Here is a 25,644-nt window from a genome sequence, read left to right as displayed (position 1 = left end):
CCCCCCCCCAGCGATTTAACTGCCCGGCCCCGACCTCACCTGCCGCCCCCACGAAAGCAGGAGCGCGGCGAGTAACGGCTCCCTCAGAACGCTCCCTGTCGCAGCCTCTCTGCCGCGCGCGGAATCAAACCCTGCGGCCAATCGAAGCGGGGTGGGCGGGTCCTGAGCAAGGAGTGACGGGACAGGCGGAGAAGGACGCACTGAAAACCCGGCGGGGGCGCTGCGGAATGGGGGAAGAGGTAAATGGGAGGTAAAACCGCGTGTAGCGCGTCAGTGACTCCGGCGTTCCACTTCTCCCCACTGCGCAGGTGCCGCGCGTGCAGCTGGTGGCCCCTCGGCAAGCGCCTCCCGCCGGTGAGCAGACCGTTCCAGCCCCAGTCTGAGCGCATAGTGAGGGTACTGTGGCTACTGCGCATGCTCCACTCGGGTGGCGCTTGCGCAGCGCGTCCTAAGAGGGCGAACTCTGAGACCAGCTGTTGGTGCAGTTGCAGCCGGGTGAGTGCGGGGCGGGGGTTATTCGGAGGGTGTGTGTGTGTGTAAGTGACGTGCTGTCAGTGGGGGAAGGGCCGTTGTGGTTGCAAACCGGCCCGTGGGGCGGGGGCAGGGCCTTTCCCGGGGCTGGGATCTGACGGGCACCACGTGCCCAGGGACTGGCCGGGGGGGTGTTTCCCTCCCGGGTGAGGGGCTGGACGCAGGTAGTTGTTTTAGCTGCAGTCCCTGCAAACCGGCCGTCGCCTGGCCTGGGTCTAGGGCCCGGAGAATCCCTGTTCGGCTTGTGTGTCTGCTTATAGCTGCTTGGCTCACGCTGTCAAACGGGCAGGGAACCTACGGCCCGGGAGCTGGACATGGCTTCTGGCTTACCTGGATCTGGCCTCCTGATATTTGGGCGCCTGCTCTGGCTTTCTAGTCCCGTTCTCCGCCACACACACACACACCCCCACCCACCCACCCCCGGTCACTCCAGCTGGTGTGTTGGCCATGTCGGTGAGTGAAAGATTCCCTCCCCCCCCAGTTTGTTTGTGCAGGGAAGATTATGCATGAAATTGCAGGGGAGAGAGACAAAGTCTGTGCAGGGGCCAAATTGACTGAATGGGTGGGGAGATGACACAGCTGGCTGCAGGGCCAAGAGGGGTTAAAGGGTAAAATTAGGACAGGCATCATGGTTAAAAACAGGATCTGAGCCCTGCCAAAAAACAGTACCCTGGGGGAAAAGGGGTGACATTTGCAGTGTTTGTAAAAAATATGGGACAGGAGACAGAGTTTTCTCCCTGCCAAGATGGAGGGTGGCAGCACCCACTTCCCTGGGCTGTGTGGGTGTCCAATGCCTAGAGAAGACACCTCTTCCCTACCTGAGAGGTGGGTGCTGCCCAATGGGGTAAGATTCAGTAGGTGGGGGCTGCCTGGGAGAGCTGCTATTTTGCTTCCTGCCAAGGACTCTAGTTTATGAGCAGACGTCCGGGGTAAAATACCTGCTGCAGGGTTCTTAAAACTGGGTAAATTGTCCTGTATTTTCTGTCTCCCTCCCCCTCCATACTGGCAGGTCCTGCTGCCGCCAGATCCTTGCTCCACAGCCGCCTGCCAGCCAGCAGAGAGTGGGGGGGCCAGTGGCTGCTCCCTCAGTTGGTCCATCCGCGATTCTTCTGCTGCGTGTCAGCGTCAGCCAGCAGACCCCTCCCCCATTCCATTCCCATCGAGCTCTTACCACACTACCAGTAGCAATAGGCCGGTCCATGTGAGCAGGTGCCAGGCGTCAGATGGTGACTTGTTCCCTCTGCAGCCCCCCATCAGCCTTTTGCATCCTCCCCCTCTTGCTATCTTCTCCCTGCCCTGCCCCTTCATGCCCCATAGCATTCTGCTCCCCCATATCCCCTGTGCCCATGTGCTGCCCCAGAGAAATGTGATTCCAGGTGCCAGGAGAGGGGAGTGTGTCATCCCTCCTTACAGGACTGGGCTCAAAGGAGAGCAGCAGGGTCAGCTCCAGGAATGTAATAGTCTAGTATATTAATCAATTAATTGATAGCAAAAGCCTATAGATTAATGCAGTGGTCTCCAACCTTTTTAACCACAAGATCACGTTTTCAACTTAAGTGCAATGTAAATCTACTGCAAACCCAAATACCCTTGCCCCGTTTCCTTCCCACCCCTTCTTTGAGGCTCCACCCCTTCTCCGAGACCTCACCCTGCTCACTTCCTCCCCCATCCTCATTCACTTTCACCAGGCTCGGGTAGTGGGTTGGGCTGCAGCCTCTGGTCTTGGGACAAGGGGTTTGGACTGTGGGAGGGGCTGTGGTCTTAGCTTAGTGTGGGGGATTGGAGTCCAGGAGGGGTTTTGGGGTGCAAAGTCTGGGAAGGAATTTGGCTGCATGGGGACTCATGTCTAGGGCAGGAGGCTGGGTGTAGGAGGAGGCTCAGGGCTGAGACAGGGGTTCAGGAAGCAGCATCTGGCTGGGCACTGTTTAACTCAGACAGCTTCTGGGTGTTGGAACAGTAGGGTTCAGGCAGGCTTCCTCCTGCCCTGGCTCTGTACTACTCCTGAAAGCAGCTGGCATGTACAGTAATGGCTTCATTGCGCCATGTGCTGCCCCTCATCCACTGAGCCCACTGCTTCTACTGGCTACGGTTCCTCATTATTGATCAATGGGAGCTGCAGGAGCAAGTGGTGTTTGCCAGCAAAGACAGCATGTGGAGAACCCCTACTCTGCCTTTCTCAGGGGCTGCAGGGACACACCAGCCACTTCCAGAAACCAATTACCACAGGGATAATGACTCCAGCCATGATAGGTTGGGCATTTTAGAACTCACTACTCAAAGAATTAAATTTAAGTGTAAGAGAGAAATGAAAATTATGAAATGCACAGACCAGTCAAAAAGCAAAAATACTACACTTTGCAAGCAGTAACAGAAGTAACAAGAACCCCCACATGTGTGTTGGGTCGGGAGATGAGAGGGAAGGACACCCCCCAAGATGGAGGAGTTTTTATTTTGCATCTCACTTGTGTGGCCCCAACTGACTTTTCTGTGGGTCAGTGACCCCTGACTCAAAACAGGTTCCCTGCCCTTCTCAGAAATAAAGATAATACAGAAACTTTTTGTGTTTGACATAGTATTTTATTTAAAAATGAAGCCTGGCCAACAAACCCCCATCTGCCCATAACATGATAACACTCCTTCACTCTTCCTTCCCCCAGACCCTAGATCTGAACCTATCATACACTGGAACCCCCTGCTCTGAGCCCCTCACATACCCCAACTCAAATTCCTGCACCCTCATATCCACAAGCCTGTAGCTTGCTTAGTACCTTAACCCTACATCTGACCCCAACACTGCCCAGCCTGAAGACCCCACCCCAACTCAGCATCCCCTTCTCCACCTCCTCCTGCATCCAGATTTCCTCCCAGAGCTTGCACCTCTCACCCCTTCCCACACCCAAGTCCCTCATTCCCACCTCAGAGCCTATACATCCTGCCTCAACCCAGCAAGGGTAAGGCTACACTGTAGGGCTGCAAGGGTAAGGCTACACTGTAGACTGGCATGATTTTTCCGGAAATGCTTTTAACGGAAAAGTTTTCCAGACAGAGAGTTTTCTCCCTGCCAAGATGGAGGGTGGCAGCACCCACTTCCCTGGGCTGTGTGGAAAAGAGCGTCTAGATTGGCACGGATGCTTTTCCGCAAAAAGGGGCTTTTTTGCACAAAACAAATCTCAGCTGTCTACACTGGCCCTTTTGCGCAAAGTGACTTTTGCCCGAATGGGAGCAGCATAGTATTTCTGTAAAAAGCACTGATTTCTTACAGTAGGAAGTCAGTGCTTTTGTGGAAATTCAAGCGGCCAGTGTAGACAGGTGGCAAGTTTTTCTGGAAAAGCAGCTGATTTTCCAGAAAAACTGGCCAGTCTAGACACAGCCTAGGAGTTTTGCAGGATTCTGGAGATATCCCAGAAAAACTCTTGTGCATCCAGGGGGCATTTGTTCTTCCGCTTTTTTTAGTGGAAGAGCAAACGTGCTCTTTCGGTAATCCCTATTTTCCTCTTTCCATGAGGAATAAGGGGGCTTCCAAAAGAAGGGTTTTTTCTGACATTTGATCCAGTCTAGACAGGCCAAATGTTGGAAAAACCTCTTCCTACAGAAGAATTGGGGAAAAAAGCAGCAGTATAAGTGTTGAGGATGGCAAGTGATGGAGACGAGGAAAATAGAGAGGAAGGGATGGGGCTTCAAGGAAGGGGCAGAGCGATAGATGTTGGCTTGTTCTGTCATTTAAAAAGTGATCCTGGGTGTAAAAAGGTTGGAGACCACTGGACTACACACATTACTTCTCCTCACCCCTACTTGCTAGTACATTTTTTAGCAGGCTGGCCAGCAGTCCAGTTCAGTCCTGGCTTGAAATGGGTCCGGAAACTACCCCTGCTGCGGCTCTGTATTTAAAGTGTATTAGGACTTGGGTGGGCAGGCAGCCCAGCTCAGTTCCAGTTCAAACCGGGTCCAGGAGCTCAGATCCCGCCCCTAGACAGAAACTGCTGCCACCCTGTGATACTGCTTCTTTATCAGAAGTAGCAGTACAGGGCAACAGACATCTGGTCTGCGAGGGGAGCTGCTTTTTAAACTAGCTACCCTCGCAGACCAGGTCTCTCCTGGCAGCCAGCACTGGGCAGGGGCTATCCTCAGGAGTGAGGAGGCAGGGGGCTCCTCAGCCAATGTGCTCCAGCCCCACCCCCAGGGACTATAGAATAGTCAACTAACCAATAAGAATTATTGAGATTACTCAACTATTCAATTAACTGATATTTAACATCCCTAGTCATCTCTTCCAGACACCCAGTCATGTGAGAGAGGTGTAGAGGGGTGTTCCCCTTGCCCTTTTGAACCCTAAAATCTTAAAGATAAAAAGGCTCCAGCTGCACAGTCATTATGCTTAACAGGGATTTGATGTTAATTTGAACTTTTGTGCTGCTCAGTTCTGATGGATTACTGCTGAGCTCACTTGAATACGAGTTATTTTACCAGGTGTCCAGTATCCAACATAGGGAAATATGATCACCCCGAGCCTGGGGCTTTTTCACATCACCAGCCACTTAGATTTTGCTTTCTGAATTTTCACTACAGGCGAGGTTATTAAATATGAAAGCTCTGAGATACTTTGGGAAATAACTTTGTACTTTCAAATTTATGAAAATCTGTATTTCTGTAAGTAATTCCCCGTCCTGCAACCCCAAAGTACACGCTTTTATATTACTTGATATATATACAAATATTGGGCATTTTACTTGAATATTTGTACTTCTAATCACATATTTTGGTGTCACAGTTTCTCTGCATGCTACATCTATTGTTACAATACTTTCCAATGGGGCTCTTCACTCCAACAGTCTTTCTGTTCTGTGTTGCCAAAATCCAGGTTTCTAAAATGAATTCTCTCCTTTTTTGCAAGGGTCCAGATTAGAGGTGTAAGGACTAATTGAGATGCAGAAAGGGGGGAACAGATGCCTCGTGGGACTGAAAGGGAGAGGGCAGAGGTGACTGGTGGTAGCAATAGGTGGCACCAGCTCCTATGCCCCTGACAATATTTCAGTTACTAAATAGAGAGCCCCAAATGCTCCCTGCTGCTGTGGGTGCTCCTCCCTGCACCAATCGCCCACTCAACAGCAACAGGGGAATTCTTTCTCTGAATTTTTTTTTATGTTGTAGATATCGGCAAACTCTGATCCATTATGGACTGACAACATTTCATTTGCATATTCATTATTTGCATAATAAATATGCAAAGAAAATGTTGCCTATCTGCCAAAAGTTTGTGAATGGCTTTACCAGTCCGCAGTATAAAACTAGATTGGGAACCACTGGTCTAGTGGATACGGCTCAGTGTGAAAGCTGAAGCCAGGCAAGAGAGGAGGCACAAATGTTTGCTAGGGACAGTGATTAGCCACAGGAATTGATGGATTCTCCATCTCTTGATACTTTCAACTCAGCACTGGGCGACTTTGTGGGAAACATTCTATAGGGAAACAGAGCTTTGTGCCTGGGTAGCTGAGCTAAGCGTAATGGCTTGTCACAGAGGGGGTCAGATTGCAGTATTAACATTTATCTTGGATACTGTGAATCTATGAACTTTAGGGTCCCATCCTGCAAATACTTACCACACCAGCTTAATAGTAAACATTTGACTGGCATTAACTTCACTATGGCTACGTCTAGACTGGCATGATTTTCCGGAAAAGTTTTCTGTTAAAAGCATTTTTGGAACAGAGCGTCTAGATTGGCACGTACGCTTTTCTGCAAAAGCACTTTTTGCAGAAAAGCGTCCATGGCCAATCTAGACGCGCTTTTCTGCAAAAAAGCCCCGATCGCCATTTTCGCGATCGGGGCTTTTTTGCGGAAAACAAATCTGAGCTGTCTACACTGGCCCTTTTGCGCAAAACTTTTGCGCAAAAGAGACTTTTGCCCGAAAGGGAGCAGCATAGTATTTCCGCAAGAAGCACTGATTTCTTACAGTAGAAAGTCAGTGCTTTTGCGGAAATTCAAGCGGCCAGTGTAGACAGCTGGCAAGTTTTTCTGGAAAAGCGGCTGATTTTCCGGAAAAACTGGCCAGTCTAGACACAGCAGTTGTGTCTACATTAGCATCCTTTTCTGGAAAAGGGATGCTAATGAGACCAGTCAGAATTGCAAATGCCGCGGGGGATTTAAATATCCCCCGTGGCATTTTCATGAACATGGCTGCTGCTTTTTTCCGGCTCGGGGTTTTGCCGGAGAACAGCGCTAGTCTAGACAGGATCTTGCGGAAAATAAGCCCTTTTCCGGAAGATCCCTTATTCCTACTTTCAAGTAGGAATAAGGGATCTTCTGGAAAAGGGCTTATTTTCCGCAAGATCCCGTCTAGACTGGCGCTTTTCTCTGGCAAAATCCTGAGCCGGAAAAATGCGGCAGCCATGTTCATGCAAATTCCGCGGGGGATATTTAAATCCCCCGCAGCATTTGCAATTCCGACTGGTCTCATTAGCATCCCTTTTCCGGAAAAGGGTGCTAATGTAGACACAGCCAGCCTGTACGTCTATTGTGGGGAGGGGTTATAAAGTCTCTGTTGGTTTTGTCCTTATGAGATGGCCTGAGTCTGTGCTACAAATAAATGGAGGAAAACGAGGCATTTTAGAATCATAGAGCTGGAAGACACCTCACAAGGTCATCAAGTCCAGCCCCCTGCCCAAGGCAGGACCAATCCCAACTAAATCAACCCAGCTTGGGCATTCTCAAACCGAAACTTAAAAACCTCCTAGGGATGGAGATTCCACCACCTCCCTAGGTAACCCATTCCAGTACTTCACCACCCTCCTAATAAAATCGTGTTTCCTAATATCCAACCTAGACCTCCCTCACTGTAACTTGGGACCATTGCTCCTTGTTCTGCTATCCGTCACTACTGTGAACGGCCTCTCTCCATCCTCTTTGGTAACCCCCCTTTAGGAAGGTACCAAATCCCCCCTCACTCTTCGCTTCTGCAGACTAAACAAGCCCAAATCCCTCTCTCTCTCCTCATAGGTCATGTGCTCCAGCCCCCTAATAATTTTGGTCACCCTCCGCTGGACCCTCTCTGATGCGTCCACATCCTTTCTATAGTGGGGGGCCCAGAACTGGACACAATACGTCCAGATCTGGTGAGGACCAGAGCCGAGTAGCTGCAGGAACCTAAATTTAAACACCTACATCCATGCTCAGGCAGCATAATTAGTGGCTTGTTTCTTGAAAACACTGGGAGCTCAGAACTGAATCCCGTTGTTACAGGTGCAGTAATGTTGAAACTCAAATCAGGTGTTGAGATAAATGAATGTGGATTTGGCATCTAAGTTGTGTGCTTTTTATGAAATATCTAGACTCAGCATTTGCCCACAGTGGCAGAGTCTAGCATGTGTGTCACCAGGGACAGAGACTAGGCAGAATGGGGGTGTGGAAAAGAATCAGAGTCCTTTCTGAAATGTCTCCCATTGCCTTTCTCCCTCTGACAGGCTGCAGAACACCCATGTCTGTCTCCAGTTCAGTCCCTGGCCTGCAGAGCCAGGGACATGAAATGGCTGTGGCGGAGCCGGTTAGCTTCGAGGAGGTGGCTGTGTATTTCTCTGAGGAGGAATGGGCTCTGCTGGATCCTGGCCAGAGAGCCCTCTACAGGGATGTGATGCAGGAGAATTATGAGGCTGTGAGCTGGCTGGGTAAGGATTCCTGTCCCCTCGGGTATTAGAAGCTGGATGGGCTCTGCAGCAGTTGGTTGGGTATGGTTCAGGGTCCCTCATTGCTCTCTGCTTCTCCAGTGTCAGGACTATCAGCCCCAATCATCCTGACTCCTGTGTGAGAGACTGTCTACTCCATGTCCTCTCCCAGGGGAAGCAGGTTCAGGGACATAAAAATGGTGCAGCTCTTCCCACGCCCCAAGTCTCCATGTGCTTCCCATCATCTTGCCCATGTTGTTCTTTGGCTGGAGGTGTGAGTGGAAGGGCCCAGGCAGGAATGGCAGGTATCAGAACTCTGGGACTGGGTTCAGCTGCTCTTAGTGCCTGCAGGGTATGTCCCCCCCCCCCCCCCCCCCACCTGGTCAGGGTTTGAAGCAGGCAGCCAAGGACTCACTTAGCTGCTCAGGCTACTTCGTCTGCCTCCTTCTGGCCCAAGTAGAGCTTCTGAGGCAAAGATCAGGGCGAGCCAAGCTCTCCAGCCAGGAGTTTGTGGTCAGAACCCTTGGGGAACTAGAGCTCTGCTGGGTCCTTCCTCTCCAAGTCCTAGTGACCCACCGTGTGGCAGCTGCAGTCTGAGCCCTGCCTGGGGGCCTTGATATCAGACCTGTGAGCCCTCACTGGAGCTCCTTTTCTGAGCAGTGTGTTCCTGTCCTGCCCTGGGGCAGGGGGAATGGAACGGACCCTGAGGGAGACTTAGTTGTACCCTAGAGAGTGTAGCAAAGCGCTCAGCTCCCCCAGGGAAGTGGCACCTTTACTGAAGGTAAGTGTGTCCTGGGATCTTGTACCAGCCAGAGCCCAGTCCCTGTAACGTGGGGAAGGAGCTTCTCTGGGTGGGTGACGTGGATCTGGAAGTGGTTCAAACCTTAATGAACAAGATCAGCACTTGGTTAATTGCTCCCCTGGACAGGATTTCCAGTCTCCAAAGCTCATGTGATCTCTTGGGTGGAGCGAGGGGAGGAGCTGTGGGTCCCAGATCTCCAAGGCTGTGAGGAAGGGGAGATATTCAATGACTCCCACACAGGTGAGGAATCAGCTAAACTGACACAGAAACCAATTTCTGTGTCCTCGTAGCAGGTGTCACTTGTGCATTTTCATCATGTCTGACTACCCCATCAGCCTGTATTCAACTGCAGTCTGACGAGGGAGGTGGGAGACGGGGTGTTACTCAGGTTTCTTTCCACCTGGGTAGCTTGACTCTGTGTGAGATGATGTTGGGAAGTAAATCCAGGGAGACGTGGCCTCCAACCAATAGGTGACTGGCACAAACAGGACCACAGAAGAGCTTTCACTTAACCTTTAACGTTATTTCACCTCAGTTGCTTACACTTGTCTACAACAGGTTAGTAAAATGTCCCAAACTGCAAAGATTCCTGAAGTTGGGTGTAGTTCTTGAGCAAGGATGAGTAAGATTCAGCCCACCAAGCTGTTTGATCCGGCCCAAGGCCTGCTCTGTCTGGGCCCTGAAGCTGGTGGCTTCCCTCCACCAGGAGCATGAGGTGCCTGGAGGGAGCTGCCAGCCATTTTCAACAGTGAAATGTGTGCTAGCAGGAGGAAACTGAGGGGCAAGAGACTTTGCTCACTTCCCTGCTCCTAAACCAAGTCTCCTCCCCCCACCCTTCATCAGGGGTGCGCAGTGCTTTGAACCGCCAGCTGTTCAGAATGGCTGGTGGTTCCGTGTAGGTGCCACCCAGCTCTGGCTGTGAGGGGTGAAAGAGTTTGCATACTCTCTTTTCCCCCAGGTCCCGTGCCCAGGTACAATGATTGGCTTTGGGCAGGGAAACACACAAAGTCTCTCCCCACACCCTTCCCAGGGCCATATGGCTCTGAGCAATACATGGAGGTAACCTCCCTGAGCCGCCAGGGGCTGCTGCAAGAGGGTGCCTGCCTCAAGAACCCTGTTGGGTTGCTGGCTGGGAGCAGCCTAAGGTAAGTTACTCCCAGCCAGAGCCTGCCTCTGGCACCCCAGGGCCTCCCACTTCCCAACTCCCTGCCCAGGTCACCACCCCCTCCTTCCCCACATCACCATGCAAATGCTCTGCACACACATCCTGCCCCAGGTTACAATTCCCTCTGTCACCCAAGTCAAAATTAATTCCTGCACCCCATTCCCTCCTGGACCCTGCACCCCAATCCCCTGCCCCAGACAACTCCTTCTTTACCCCAACTGCCTCTCTGACCCCACGCCCTTTTCTGCACCCCAGTCCCCTTACCCCAAGCTCCCTTCTGACCCAGCCTCCTTCCCAAACTCCACATCCCCTGCATAGAGATGAGTGGCCCTTGAGCACTTTACAAAATCTGAGAGTGAACCCCCCCCCATAAAAAATGATTGTCCACCCCTGCTCTTGAATGACCCAGCGGCAGTTTTCAGTGGGCCAATCTTCCTTCTGCTGGTGGGGACCACAACTTCCTGTAAGGGAATCCCTGATAAGTCCCTAACTTGTCATCCCTGTTTATTCATTAGTATTACAGTAACCCATCATTTCAGGGAAAGTTGAGCAATGCTGAAGGTCAGGCAGGCAGTCACCTTCCAACCATCAGCTAGCCAGGTGGGATATTTCAGAGTTTTCCTGCCTTGGGGCCCTGACAGACACACTCTGAGGGCACACAGACAGGCTTCTCAGCAATTGCAACAGAGATCTCTGCAGGAAGGACATGGACTTTTCTGTGGCATGGTCATGTGACTTTCTAGGATCAACCACAGCAGAAATAGAACCGTCATTGGTGGTTGGTTTGAGTACTGAATCACTACCAGATTCATGCTTTGTATGTTTAACTCCACGTACAAGAATGATACAGGCACAAAAACAGGGCATGCAGATTATGGAGACTGTAACTTTAAAAATGATAGACATAACACATCATGTAACATCTTGAAAATGCTTTATGAAAATTCATATTCATCAGTCAATTTTCATGAAGTGGAGGGCTGTGACAATTTCATCTCCCCTGCAGGTGTTTCAGTGTTTTCTCCCCCTTTTCCTGTTCCCCTTTCAGCTCAGCACAGTGAATGACTCCTGTTTGGTTTCTGTCTCTGTCCCAGCAGGTGATGGGATGCTGAGGGAGAACAACGAGGAGAGTCTTCAGCAGGCAGGACTGGAGCAAGTTGCTCCACATGGGATGTTACTAGGAAGATCTGAAGGGCATGTTTCCCAGAATCCTGAGCAGGGAAAGACATGTGAGAATCATCTTAGCCCAGAAAAGCAACAGGGAATTCATGCAGTGGAAGGATGGGGTAAATCTAGTCATAGGAACAGAGGTGTGAAAAGAAACAAAGACACTGTTAAACAGAAAATCCCTCATCAAGAGGGACCCTACACTTGCAGCGACTGTGGGAAAAGTTTCCAATGTCAACAGGTCCTCCTTTTACACCAGAAAATCCACATAGGTGAGAAACCCTTCAACTTGTCTGACTGTAGTAATAACTTCAATCGGACCTCCAAGCTTATTACCCATCAGGGAATGCATCCAACTGAGCAACTCTGTGAGTGCCCTGACTGTGGGAAAAAGTTACATTGCCGATTAGGTGTTACTGAACACAAGACAAACCATAGAGCAGAGAAACCATTCAAGTGCAGTGACTGTAGGAAAAGCTTCAATGAGCACTCATGTCTTCTTGGACATAAGAAAATCCACAGAGTGGAGAAACCCTTTGACTGCTCTGACTGTGGGAAAAGCTTCAGTAGGAGGTCAAATCTTGTTACTCATAGGAGAATCCACACAGGGGAGAAACCCTTCAGCTGCTCTCACTGTGGCAAAAGCTTTAGTAGGCGCTCGCTTCTTAAGACTCATTGTGCAATCCACACAGATGAGAAACCCTTCAATTGCTCTGAGTGTGGGAAAAGCTTCAGTCAGAACACAAGCCTGATTAAACATCAGAGAATCCACACAGGCGAGAAACCATTTAGCTGTTCTCAGTGTGGGAAAAGCTTTAGTGGGCACTCACTTCTTAAGATTCATTGTGCAATCCACACAGGGGAGAAACCCTTCAATTGCTCTGAGTGTGGGAAAAGCTTCAGTCAGAATGCAACCCTGATTAATCATCAGAGAATCCACACAGGAGAGAAACCCTTCAACTGTTCTCATTGTGGGAAAAGCTTTAGTCGGCGCTCACTTCTTAAGGCTCATTATACAATCCATACAGGGGAGAAACCCTTCAGTTGCTCTGAGTGTGGGAAAAGCTTCAGTCAGAACGCATACCTGATTAAACATCAGAGAATCCACATAGGACAAAAACCCTTTAGCTGCTCTCACTGTGGGAAAAGCTTTAGTCGGTGCTCACATCTTAAGACTCATTCTACAATTCACACAGGGGAGAAACCCTTCAGCTGCTCTCACTGTGAGAAAAACTTTAGCCGGAGCTCACTTCTTAAGACTCATTGTGCAATCCACACAGGGGAGAAACCCTTCAGTTGCTCTGTGTGTGGGAAATGTTTCAGTCAGAATGCAAGCCTGATTAAACATCAGAGAATCCATACAGGGGAAAAACCCTTCAACTGCTGTCACTGTGGGAAAAGCTTCAGTCATAACGCAAACCTGATTAAACATCAGAGAATCCATACAGGGGAGAAACCCTTCAACTGCTCTGTGTGTGGGAAAAGCTTCAGTCAGAACACAAACCTTATTAATCATCAGAGAGTCCACACAGGGGAGAAACCCTTCAACTGCTCTCACTGTGGGAAAAGCTTTAGTCGACGCTCACATCTTAAAAGCCATTGCAGAGTTCACACAGGGGAGAAACCTTTCAACTGCTCTGAGTGTGGGAAAAGCTTCAGTCAGAACACAAGCCTGATTAAACATCAGAAAATTCATGCAGGAGAGAAACATTTCAACTGCTCTAACTGAGCAAAAATGTTCAATCGTAGCTGATAGGTTTTTGAACATCAGAGAACCAACATAGTTGAGAGGCCTTTTAATTGCTCTTACTGTGGGAAAATGGTCTTAAATTGCAGTGAAGGAGGTTTAGGTTAGACATTAGGAAAAACCTGATAACTGTCAGGGTGGTGAAACACTGGAATAAATTGCCTAGGGAGGTTGTGACATCTACGAGGCCATGTAACCGTGTGTTTCCAGTTTTGCTAATCACAATAGGACAAAAAGTTAATATACCGTAACAGGGATTTGCGTAGCTTTTTACGATTGCTTTTCCAGAAGAGGCTTTTCCAATATTTGGCCCCATGTAAATGGGGTCTAATGGCAGAAAAGCCTCCTCTTTTGGAGGAGCCCTTGTTCCTTGTAAAACAAGGTATACAGGGCTCCCCGAAAGAGCATGTTTGCTCTTCCGCAAAAATAAGCAGAAGAGCAGATGCCTTTACTGGACATGGCGGGGGGTTTTTTGGGATACCAGAAGTATGTGCCTTGTCTTGCTCAGCTATTTCACTCCAACTTTGGGATGGAACTGCGATTTACATTTCATTGTTATTCAGTCTGAAATATCCCTCCTGCTCTCTGCTCAGTTCCCAACACTGGCTGCAGACAGCAATATTTGGTACATTGGCTGCTGTCCATGCTGGCAGAGAGCTGTCCTGCACTTGCAGTTCATCCACCTCCCAGAGAGGCGGCAGCTCTGTGAGGTGGAGAAGCATTGTGGGTGGGTTTTCAAGCCAGGGCATTTATTTGTGTGTGTGACATTTAATCAAAGCCCATTTTTAACCCCTCTGGTCTGGGAACAGAAATGAAACTTACTGAAGCTAGGTCTGTCCTTCACATTCCTGAAGATCAGAGAATCAAAAGGAAAGCATTGGTGGGGGTGTAACTCAGTGGTAGAGTGTTTGCCTGCAGATCAAGTGGTCCTTGGTTCAACTCCGTGTCCCCTGCAAAAACTGTCCCTTTAAGGCAGTGGTGTCCAACCTTTTTACATCCAAAATCACTTTTTAAATGTCAGAACAAGCTAAGATCTATCCCATCCCCTCCCAAAAAACCCCACCCCTTCCTTGAGGCTCCGCCCTCTCTGTTCCCCTCCTCTCTATCACTTGCTATCCTCAGCCCTTAGACACTCTCACGGTACAGCTACACTGCCACTTGTTTTCTTCTTCAAAAAAAGCTATGCAAAATGTACACCGCATTTTGCATAGTTTTTTTGGATCCTTCTGTTGGAAGAGGTTTTTTCTAACGTTTGGCCCATTCAGACTGGGCCAAATGTCAGAAAAAAACCCTCTTTTGGAAGCCCCCTTATTCCTCGTGGAACGTGTCTGTTCTTCTGCCAAAAAAAAAAAGCAGAACAAACGTGTCCCTGGAAAACTCTTAGGCTGTGTCTAGACTGCATCCCTTTTCTGTAAAAGGGATGCAAATTAGACACATCGCAATTGCAAATGAAGCGGGGATTTAAATCTGCCCCCCTTCATTTGCATGAACATGGCTGCCGCTTTTTTCCGGCTAGGAGCTTTGCCAGAAAAAAGCGCCAGTCTAGACGGGGATCTTTTGGAAAATAAACCCTTTTCTGAAAGATCCCTTATTTCTCTTAGAAAAAGGAATAAGGGATCTTTCGGAAAAGGGTTTATTTTCCAAAAGATCCCCATCTAGACTGGCGCTTTTTTCCGGCAAAGGTCCAAGCTGGAAAAAAGTGGCAGCCATGTTTATGCAAATGAAGCAGGGAGGATTTAAATCCCCGCTTCATTTGCAATTGCGATGTGTCTAATTTGCATCCCTTTTACGGAAAAGGAATGCAGTCTAGACACAGCCTTATAGTCTAGCCGTATCTGCACTGGATTGAGACAGGAGGTGTGGGCTTTGGGGTGGGAATGAGGGATTTGGGTGTGGGAAGTGGTGAGAGGTGGAAGCTCTGGGAGGAAATTTAGATGTAGGATAATGTGGAGAAGGGGATTCTGGCTCAGGGAGGGAGCTCCAGGCTGAGCAGTGTTGGGCTCAGTATTGTTGAGGTGCTGAGCCAGCCACAGGCTTGTGGATGTGAGGGTGCAGGAATTTGGGTTGGGTGTGTGAGGGACCCTGGGCAGGGAGGGTTGGGAGTATGATGGACTCAGGACACAGATTGTCAGTGTGTGGATGGTGTAGGAGTGTTGTGGTAGAAGACTGGGGATGCAGGAGTTTGGGGATGTGAGAGGCTCAGGACGGGGTTCTAGTGTATGATAGGCTCAGGTTTGGGATCAGGAGAGGGGGGCAGGAGTGTTATGATGCTGAGGCCAGATGGGGGCTTGGCCCCAATTAGGGGTTTGTTGGCCAGGCTTCATTTTAAAATAAAATATTATTTCAAACACAAAAGGTTTCAGCATTGTCTTTACTTATGAGAAGGGCAGGGAACCTGTTTTGAGTCAGGGGTCACTGACCCACAGAAAAGTCAGTTGGGACCACACAAATGAGATGCAAAAATAACCACCTCCAACCCCCCCCCCCCACCTCACTAAGGGTATGTCTACACTACCACCCTAGTTCGAACTAGGGTGGTTAATGTAGTCAATCGAAGTTGCAAATGAAGCCTGGGATTTAAATATCCTGGACTTCATTTGCATCTTGCCAGGCACCGCCATTTTTAAATCCCCGGTAGTTCGGACTCCGTGCCCGCAGCTACACACGGCATGGAGTAGGTAGTTTGAATTAGGCTTTCTAATTCGAACTACCGTTACACCTCGTTCCACGGAGGAGCAACTGCAAGGCAGCCTGGTGCCAGCACCAGCAGTCATCCGCCACATGGCCCAGGCTGCAGCTCCAGCTCCGATGCTGAGAGCAGCTGCCCAGCAGGCCTAGCTCTTGCCCCAGGTCAACCCGCATTTCCAGCCCCCAGGAGTAGCTGAGAAGCCACAAGGCAGCCCTGGCCATGGCTCCAGTCCCAGGGAAGGGCTGAAGCAAAGGCCAGGGCCATGTGGTGGTTGCCCTGCTGCTCCCAGGGCGGGGTCATGTGGAGTCGAGATTGGCCCCAGGCCCATCGCCCCCATGGGGCTGCCAGCCGGCTATCCCAGGACCTCGTCCTGCAATCAGCTGGGCAGCCACATTGGAGCCCTGGCTCCTCCTCTCCCACCAAGTCCTCGTCCACCAGCTCCCCAGCCACATGTAAGACAGGCGAGTGCACGGCTTCACTGTGGATGTAGGTGGGACTGAAAATTTTGTGCCCAGCTGAGAGAGAACTTAGCTGTCTGGTCACTGCAGAGGCCCCTATCCACTGTGCCCCCAGCACCTCCGCATGCCCAGCCCCTACAGTGCCCCGGGCTGCACTTACTATTTAGGAGTAATTAAAAATCACAACTAACTCTAACTGCCACTTTAGGAAATGTCTGCGTTAGGCTATGTCTACACTGCCCCTGTCTTGTGGAAAAACAAATGCAAATGAAGCTAAGTGTGGAATATCACCGTGCTTCATTTGCATAATTAATTTTGAGCAAGGAGCTTTTGTGCAAAAAGGAGCTGTGTAAATGGAAAAAATGTGAAAGAACGGTTCTTGTGCAAGAGGGGGGGGGTTGTGCAAAAAGAAGCAGTACAGATGGCTTTTTTTGTGCAAAAGCCTCTTGCACAAAAACTGGGCCTCATTAATTATGCAAATGAAGCACAGCAATATTCCATGCTTACCTTCGTCTGCATTTGTTTTTCCGCAAGAGAGGAGCATTGTAGACATATCCTTACTGAACTAACAGAATGTAGCAAATCATTTGCAAACACACCATCATCACCCAAAGTTTCCACCAAACACCAAAAATACCAAACCCACTTGATCTAATGTTGCCACTACAAATAAATACAGTGGTGAGACCGATATCCTCAAGATGACTCAGTCTAAGAAAACACTGGTGGGCTGTTTCCCCCTGCTCACTGCACTCACCAACCCCCCTCTCGTCAGCTGCTTTCGTGGCCAGAAAGTCATAAACCACACACTGACCCCGGCTGCGCTCTCCATGGCGCTAAGTCACTTGCACCCTTGGGAGCTTCTGGCAGCTAGGTCAGGCCTGTGGGGCGGCTAGTCCAGAGGCTGGGGCCAGGGTCAGAGGCTGGGCCCCGGCCTGCTCCATGGCTGTTCCAGAGATGAAAGTTGCAGCTACAGCCAGGGCTTTGTAGCGGCTGACCAGATGCTCCCAGACTATGTAGTGGACACCTGCTGGAGCCAGAGCCAGAGCCAGAGCCAGGCTGCAGTGCCATTGCTCATGGTACCTCTCTGCTCCTGTTCTGCACCCACTGTTCCCTCTAAGATTTCCCACCCAGAAGCGTAGTGAGTTTTGTCTTGTGCCCCAATAGTGAGTCATGTGCACTTGCTCAGATGTGCTGCCCCCGAGAGATTCTCCCAGCGCAGAGACCCCAGCCCAGCCCCCCCTTGCAGGGAGCCTGAGCCCTGCTCACAGGCAGCAACTCCCCACCTGGTGCTTGCAGGGCTGCCTGCGAGTTGCCGCCAGGGGCTGAGGGAAGCTGCTGCCTCCCCCAGGATTTGTAGAGAGCGGGGGGAGGCAGAAGGTGGGGGAGGCAGCTGGGTGCTGCAGGGGCAGGGGGCTCTGAGAGCCAGAGGGCAGGGAGGGGGAGAGGGGTGTGAGAGGCTCTGGCCCCAGAAGCAGCTGTATGACAGGCCCAGAGCCAGCCCCCGATCCAGCCTCTTTCCTGGAGAAGCTACGCAACTGCCACGTGGCCCTGGCTCCCCACTCTCCCACCCAGTCCCCGGCCCAGCCATGTGCAAGAAAGTGGAGAGGAGGTTCTGGCTATGGGCGGGGTTACATTTACTTGTGCAGCCCATGCAGGCGCGCACTCTAGAAGGGACTTATGCCACACCCCTCTTCCCCCCTCACCGCCCTCTTGCTCTCACATTGCCCTCTGCTGAATCCCACTCCCTACAAACAATGGACTGCAGAAGCTTCCCTCTGCCCCTGTAGGGATCCAATTTCAGCCCCACAGGGAGCAGCCTGGGGCAGCCCCTGCCCTGCACACAGGCTGCCCCAGAAGCAGCACTTTCTTGGGGCAGGTCTGTCCTCCCCACACAGGATTCGGGGGGCCAACAAGGGAGGGCCTGGATGGAGGTCTCTGCACTGGGAGAGGCTCTCGGAGGCAGTGCTGCTGGTGGGTACCAGGGCGGCACATCCAAGCAAGTGTACGTGACCCAACACCCTCACAACAAGCTGCTGCCTTTTACAGGCAGAGCTTTCTCCTGAATGCCTTGTCTAAGCCAAAACAAAATACAGGACTATGTAGCACTTTAAAGACTAACAGGATGGTTTATTAGATGATGAGCTTTCGTGGGCCAGACCCACTTCCTCAGATCAAATAGTGGAAGAAAATAGTCACAGCCATATATACCAAAGGATACAATTAAAAAAAAGTGAGCACATATGAAAAGGACAAATCACATTTCAGAACAGAAGGGGAATGCAGGGCGGGGGGAAGGAAGGTGAATGCCTGTGAGTTAATGATATTAGAGGTGGGGAAGGGTAGATGTCTGTAAGTGAATAGTGTTAGAGGTGATAATTAGGGAAGCTATCTTTGTAATGGGTAAGATAGCTGGAGTCCTTGTTCAGCCCCCCCGCGGAGAGTGTCGAATTTTAGCATGAATGCCAGTTCAGAGAATTCTCTTTCAAGTGCAGATTTGAATGTCTTCTGAAGTAGGATGCAGGTGAGTAGGTCATTGAGACAGTGTTCTTTCTGGTTGAAATGGCAAGCAACTGTTTTTTCTTTGTGGCATTCATGCTAAAATTCGACACTCTCTGCGGGGGGGGGCTGAACAAAGACTCCAGCTATCTTACCCATTACAAAGATAGCTTCCCTAATTATCACCTCTAACACTATTCACTCACAGACATCTACCCTTCCCCACCTCTAATATCATTAACTCACAGGCATTCACCTTCCTTCCCCACCATCTTGTTAGTATTTAAAGTGCTACATAGTCCTGTATTTTGTTTTAGCTACACCAGACTAACACGGCTACATTTCTATCACTTCTCTAAGCCAGGCATTCTCACCTCTCTCAGTTACTGCAAACTGCTTGCTACAAGCACTGCCAGGACTCTCTTCCCTATGAGCTTCCTTAAGCAACAGTTCACCTTTCTCTGGCTCCACAGCAGCCTTGCCCTGCTGAGCCACAACCAACTTTTCCTGCAATTCCTTTACTCCCTGAGTCTTCTCTGGCCCCTCCAGTGGATTCACAGACAATTCTCTCTCAGGCACACAGACAGACTCACAAGAGACAGGGTCAGAGGCACCTTCTCTCCCTTTGCAGCTCTCTAGATGGCTGTAAACTTCCACACCATCATTAGGCTCCAGAGTTAGCAGACCCTCATTCTCTCCTTGTGCCCAGGCTAAGGGGTCACCCTGGTCCCACAGAGTCACTCCCCCCTCTTCCAGCAACACAGCAGCATCAGGCACAACATCAGGGTCACCACTGTCTGATCTCTGGGTTTCTGGCAAAACACTGACTGGATCTACACAAGTCACAGCATCCTCCTCCCCAGCAGACACAAACTTAGAGCCACCTCCTTTCTGGGCCTTCTCTGTGTCCAGACCCAACTCTGGGACAACAGCACTGCCCTCAGCCATCACAGGCTGTGGGGCACCTTCCTCAGACAAAGGAAGAAACTCTTCCCCACGCACAGACAGACAACCAGAGACAGCTTCTCCCTTGTCCCAACACCCCTGGCTAATTTCAGGCATACAGCTAGACACTGAGATGGCTTCCTTTACTGCCCCACTGCTACTTCCACCAGCCAAATTTCCAGCTTGCACACACTGTGCTTCACACCACTCCTTTTCACCTTGTACAGGTTCAATTCTACAAACCTCACTAGCCACCAACTCCTCAACTAAAACTTCACTCTGGCCAGCCACTCCAGACTGCCCCAGAGAAACATTTCCTTGATTTCTGGGCCCTTCCTGCCCTGGTTCTGATTCCAGCCTCACCTCTGAGGCATCAGATGGGCCCTTGGGTCCCTCACTCACAGGCACACTGCCCCCCTACACAGACACACAGCTATCTGCCACAGGCACACATTCGAGACACTTTCCCCTTGGTTACAGTAAAACTGACCAGCCCCAGAAAACTTTCTCTGATTTCTGGGCTTTTTCCACCCTGGTGTTGATTTCAGCTTCGCCTTTGAGGCACTAGACAGGCCCTTAGAAGCATCACTCGCAGATTCATGGCTAACAGCCACAGGCAAACATTTAGAGACACTTTTCTTTCGGTTACAATAAAACTGACTAGCCCCAGAAAACTTCCCAGAGTTACCTGTACCCCCCTCACAAACCTCATACATGCTTCGGGGCTGTGTTACAACATTACCTAACATGCCCACACGGTCATACACTGAACTTTCAGGAGGACACAGTTCCTTTTGTGCTTCAATTCTTTTGGGTTGAAGTTCAAATCTGGCAGCGTTTTCCCGGCCTTGATTGATTTGTCTGTCCCACTCTGCCATTCTCTCTGCATGTTCTCGGTCTAGCCTCTGTATTCTCTGTTGTGATAGCAGATGAAACTCCTCCACTTCTCGTTTACATCTAAGTTGCATTCTCCTTACTGGATCCTGCACTCTTAGGGTATGTCTACACTACAAAGTTAATTCGAACTAATGGACGTTAGTTTGAATTAACTTTGATAGGCACTACACTAGCGCTCCGCTAGTTCGAACTTAATTCGAACTAGCGGAGCGCTTAGTTCGACCTAGGTAAACCTCATTTCATGAGGACTAACGCCTAGTTCGAACTTACTAGTTCGAACTAAGGGCTGTGTAGCCCTTTAGTTTGAACTAGTGGGAGGCTAGCCCTTCCCAGGTTGCCCTGCTGGCCACTCTGGCCAACACCAGGCAAACTCTACTGCCCCCCTCCCACCCTTAAAGGGGCACTGGCTGGCTACAGTGTTTGTGCCAGTTGCAAGGCTGCCAGCAGACCCTGCCAGCAGACCCTGCACCTGACACCCCATGAGCCAGCCACCCGATGCCCCCCAGCCCTCCCCCTCTTCCCGGGACCAGCCTGGCGGCTCCCAGGAGCCTGCCCGGGGACGCAAGAGGCGGGCGCCCACGTGGTCTACTGCGGAGATCGTGGACCTCATCCAGGTTTGGGGGAATCCTCCAATGTCCACGATCTCTGCACTAGGCACAGGAACGTGGCCGTCTATGGCCTCATAGCTGCCAGCCTGGCCGCCAGAGGCCACCACCGCAGCAGGGAGCAGGTCTGCTGCAAGATTAAGGACCTGCAGCAGTCCTACTCCCAGGCCTGCCTGCCAGGGGCCGACCAGGAGGCCTGCCCCCACTTTCTGGCTCTGGACTGCATCCTGGGGGATCATGCTGTCCCTGCCCCCCGAGTGGTGATGGATCCCAGGGCAGAGGGACCACTCCCTGACATGGAGGAGGAGGAGGAGGACACCGAGAGCCAGGAGCCTGGCGGCAGCCTGCACCAGAACCAGGACCCCCGAGGCACCCCACTGAGCCACTCGCCTGTGTCATTCGAGGCCGGGGAGGCCTCCACATGTGAGTACCATCATGCTCCCCTTATGTGTATGAAGGGCTGAGGGGAGAGGGAGCCCAGGGACCGTGCGCCTGGGCCTTGCCCACCACAGAGCAGCAGCTGGGTGTCATGCAGGGGCCCTGGCCTTGCAGAAGGGGGCTGGGTTTCAGCCACCTGGGCCCCAGGGAGAATTGACCGCTGCTCTTGTTTCACCACAGCCGCAGCACCTGGGCCTGCAGGGCGCACCACCCCGCCTGCAGCAGCCACCTGCGCCCGGGCCAGCAGGAGAGCCAGGAACCAGGAGGAGTACCAGCGGCAGCACCTCCACTTCCTGGATCACCAGCTCCGCACCCAGGACCACTGGATCCAGGAGGACCTTCGGCTGCGCCAGCGGAGCTTGGAGGCGCTGGAGGAGCAGAGCCGTGCCCTCAGAGGCCACCTCCAGAGCCTCCTCGACCGGTTCCCGCTTCCTCCTGCTCCTGCTCCCCCTGCTTCCCCTGCTCCTGCTTCCTCCGCAGCCCCCGTCTCTCCTGCCCCAACCTCCACACCCATTCCTCCCCGAGGCCCCCACACCCACAGTGATGCAAGATGGGAGAGGCAGCCAGACCCCCACCCTTGAGTTTTCCATTCCCTTCCTCCCTTCCCTCCCCTTCCAGCTCCCTCCTCCCAGGTTTCCCCCTCTTGTCTCCCACCCTCACTCCTCCGTCCCCCACCCCACTTATGTTAAATAAAACGAGAGGTTGTTTGCCAAAACAGGTGTCTTTATTTGACATTAGGAAGGGTGGTTAGGAAGGGGAAAGGGGAAGGGGGGGTGGAAGAAGGCCCCAGGGGGGCATGCAGGGAGAGTTCAATCCTCCTCCTCCTCCACCAGGAAGCTCTCCCTCAGGGCTTCCTGGATCCGGACGGCCCCCCGGTGGGCTTCCCGGACAGCGGCGGTGCGGGGCTGAGCATAGTGGCCAGCCATGCGGTCAGCCTCAGCCATATAGGCTGGCAGGAAAGCCTCTGTAGCCAGACACAAACCCCATCTTGGTTTTCCACGAACCCCATCTTGTTTCCCCCCCTCCCCCCCCCCCGAGAGCAAGAGAAAGGCAGTCAGCCCTGGGAACGCAGGTGTGCTGCCTGTCCCTGATTCTACCATAAACAGAAACCAGACAGTAAATGGGCTAGCTGACTACCCGGGGCCTCCCGTCGCCCTGATGGCTAGTACCAGTAATTGACACAACTGCACTGTCCCAGGAGAGGAATCTTCGCCCAACACATACCAGAGGTGCCCATTGTCTGCATTTTCCCAGGTGTAAATTATGCTTTGCACCCTTCGTGGGAAACTTGGTGTTCAAAGCCATTTTTTCTAATTGGCCACTTGAGCCCAGGAAGAAGCCTACATGACCCAAGGAGTATAAAAAGAGGTTCAGTAGCCCACCCCATTTGAGCTTCAATCATCTACACCTGCTGGCAGGTATTGATTGTCTCCCGAGGTCTGTGGGACGCCCAACCTCGCCCTACTTTTTCCCGAGGGATTGAGAGAAAGATGCTGGCCACGCCAAGTCTGGAATGCAGGGGTAAGAATATATACTTGCTATGTGTCTATTTTGCATGCATTTAATAAGAGCTCAGAGAACCAAAGGGGTTTCATGGTACCTGTAAGTGACTTCTTAGTGTAATTTCTGTCCTGTCCTTTGTAGTGGCTGTGTTATCTGTAACACAGCAGTAGCATTTAACAACTAAGTTTACCCTGTAACAATAAAATAGTAACTGTTTAAGCTTTAATCTGACTCCTTCAGTTGCTGTAACAGAACCAAGCACAATTTAAAAGAACTTCAGCCGGTCATAAGGGACTCACTGCCCTGACCGTCGGCTGAAATCAGAATTGGCGTAGTCGGCAGGATTGTGCTACTGGTTCACATACAGCAACATGAAGTCTGTCATGATAGACATGGATTTTAGTGGTATAGAGAAAGGGTTTGCCCAGGAAGGTTGGGGCAACCCAAAATGGGATAGAGAAATGTTAGAAAGGGATTGGGGAAGTCCTGAGGAGTTGTGGGTGCAGTTCTGTAAGTATAGAACTGCCTGCAAGTTAAAGAATGGGACAAAGCCTGAGTCTGTGGAAAGGGGCCACTTTCCATTTAGCAAGGAAAACAGGATCAGGCCCTGACAAGCAGGCAGGCAACAGCTAGATTGAAGGCCTCGTGGTAGAACTGAGAAAAAGGCAGTAAGTACAAGTACTAGAAATCTAAATCCTTAAAACATACTTACAAGAGTAATATCAGAAACAAGGCCAGTTTTTTAATTTTAAAGATAAGAAAGTTTTAAGAAAAGAAAAACCCACAGAGAATTTAACTGTACAGAGAATGGAGAGAATTGAGCAGTTGTGCAAATGCTAAAATGGTGTAGATAGAAAATTGTGGTTTCTTTACAGTCATTCTGAAGGAAAAATGGGCCCTTTTTCTTAAGGAATGTCTGTAAATAATCCAGGCAAATTTGACTCAAATCTGTACATTTGATTAGAGAGACTGCTAAAAGAACTCTTAAGGGAGGGAGTTCTATTGGAACTGAACTACCCCAATGAATAAAAAGGAATATAATTGTTGTACAGCTATGTAGAAATAGTGTAAGAAAGGTTCAGAGAGAATGTATGTGTATCTGTGTGTAGATATATATAGAGAGAGAGAGAGTGTAAATAAATGAAGTTTTAAGGTCCAGTAATCTTGTTTGTAGGTTTAAAACAAATTGGTTTGGTTTACTTTCAGTCCAAGTTGTTTAATGAAAGTACAGGAAAACTGTGAGCATAAAAAAGAGTTACATCCTATGCAAAGTTTAATGTGGCTAAGTAGTGTTATAAACAAAGATTGCACATTTTCCTGTAACATGCCATGTATACTATAGAATGAGTAAAAACTGCAAACAAATTCAAATGCTGTGGAGGATCCAGGAGCCACAACATGTTGTGATTTCCTTTGTGATGCAAATGTCCTAGCAATAGCTAAGTTTGATCAGCAAACTACCTGAAATCAGAAAGTTCTAATTGTAGCCCTCCAGAAAGAAAAAGGAGGTATTGGTATTGCTATTTTAGTCCCAATAGGAGGTTGGGTATACTAGAAAAAGTTTAAATGTAAGGAGTCTTTTAAGAAGGCAGAGAGAAGACTGAGAAATTGGCATTTGTAAAAGATGTTGTCCTTTTGAACAAAATCTTGCAAAGATTCGGGCATAGCCCATGGTCTGATCAAGTGTTAACTGCTTGTTCATACAATTTCAGACCTAGAAGACAAATTGGCTAACTACCTGTGGATATGTAAACCCTTGGCTCCAATGGAGAGGGAAACAGCTCCAGCTTGTCTTCTATGGAAACCCTGTAATGAGGTGTTCTTCAAAATTGACTGAATATAAGAATGCAAATATGAAACTGCAAAAATGTAAAAGCCTCTGCTGCAGAAGTGGAGAGGTAGAAATGCATGACCCTCAGTACCCAGACGAGCTAGATTCCCTTAAGGATGGGTGCTGAGAGTTAAAGCAACTCTCAGATTTATTTTTTTTTCTTTCCTCAGGAATATGCTTAAGAAAGGACCAGGAGGTATGAGGTTTAGTGAACAAGCTCACCCTCCTTACCAAATTAATAGTAGACAAACCTGTGTCATTGGAAAAGTCATTTAGCAGGAATTAGGATGGACCATAAGAAGGAAAAAGCATGTAAAAAGGGGAAGGCAAAAGGTTTGGAGCCCTATGGGCATAGTTGAAGGAATAAGGAAAGTAGAGCAGACATTGGAAAGTTACTAGGAATGAGAAACATTTTCTTTGAAAGGACAAAGCAAGTGATTTGAGGGAATGTGAAGATAAAAGGTGGACTCCGTGGGAGTGTGGAAAGAATTAAGCAATGGTAGTAATATGTGAAGGGAAACTTGCTTTAAAAATGACATCTTGTTTCTTTGCAGCCTCTTCCTTAAGCACTGTGCAAACCATCTAGGCAAAGAAACAATCAAATGTAAACACTTGTCTATGGACACCTTTGTTAAATCTGTAAAGGAAAATTAGGGATTCTACTGAAACTTAATTGGTTAACTGCATAAAAGAATGAGCTCTCTATATTGTA

At 50.0% G+C, this 25,644-nt stretch overlaps 1 protein-coding gene across 4 annotated transcripts; it reads left to right on the top strand.

The window, feature by feature from the left end:
* The first annotated feature begins 361 nt into the window (after nt 1–361).
* Nucleotides 362–14,581, top strand: LOC102446281 (uncharacterized). Of its 4 annotated transcripts, none has more exons than XM_075913107.1 (4): nt 362–495; nt 7,989–8,189; nt 9,115–9,228; nt 11,251–14,581. In XM_075913107.1, exons 2-4 carry the CDS (start codon nt 8,003–8,005, stop codon nt 13,047–13,049), a joined length of 2,100 nt encoding a protein of 699 aa, XP_075769222.1. In that variant the 5' UTR covers nt 362–495; nt 7,989–8,002; the 3' UTR covers nt 13,050–14,581. The 4 variants fall into 4 exon arrangements, with proteins under 4 accessions (XP_075769222.1, XP_075769221.1, XP_075769224.1 ...); XM_075913106.1 differs by having other exon boundaries at nt 11,248–14,581; XM_075913109.1 differs by lacking the exon at nt 9,115–9,228 and having other exon boundaries at nt 363–495; nt 11,251–14,580.
* Nucleotides 14,582–25,644: the final 11,063 nt, after the last annotated feature.

This window comes from Pelodiscus sinensis, chromosome 31, assembly GCF_049634645.1.
Source record: "Pelodiscus sinensis isolate JC-2024 chromosome 31, ASM4963464v1, whole genome shotgun sequence".
Classification (NCBI taxonomy): domain Eukaryota; kingdom Metazoa; phylum Chordata; order Testudines; family Trionychidae; genus Pelodiscus; species Pelodiscus sinensis.
This window is presented reverse-complemented; position numbering and strand designations above follow the sequence as displayed.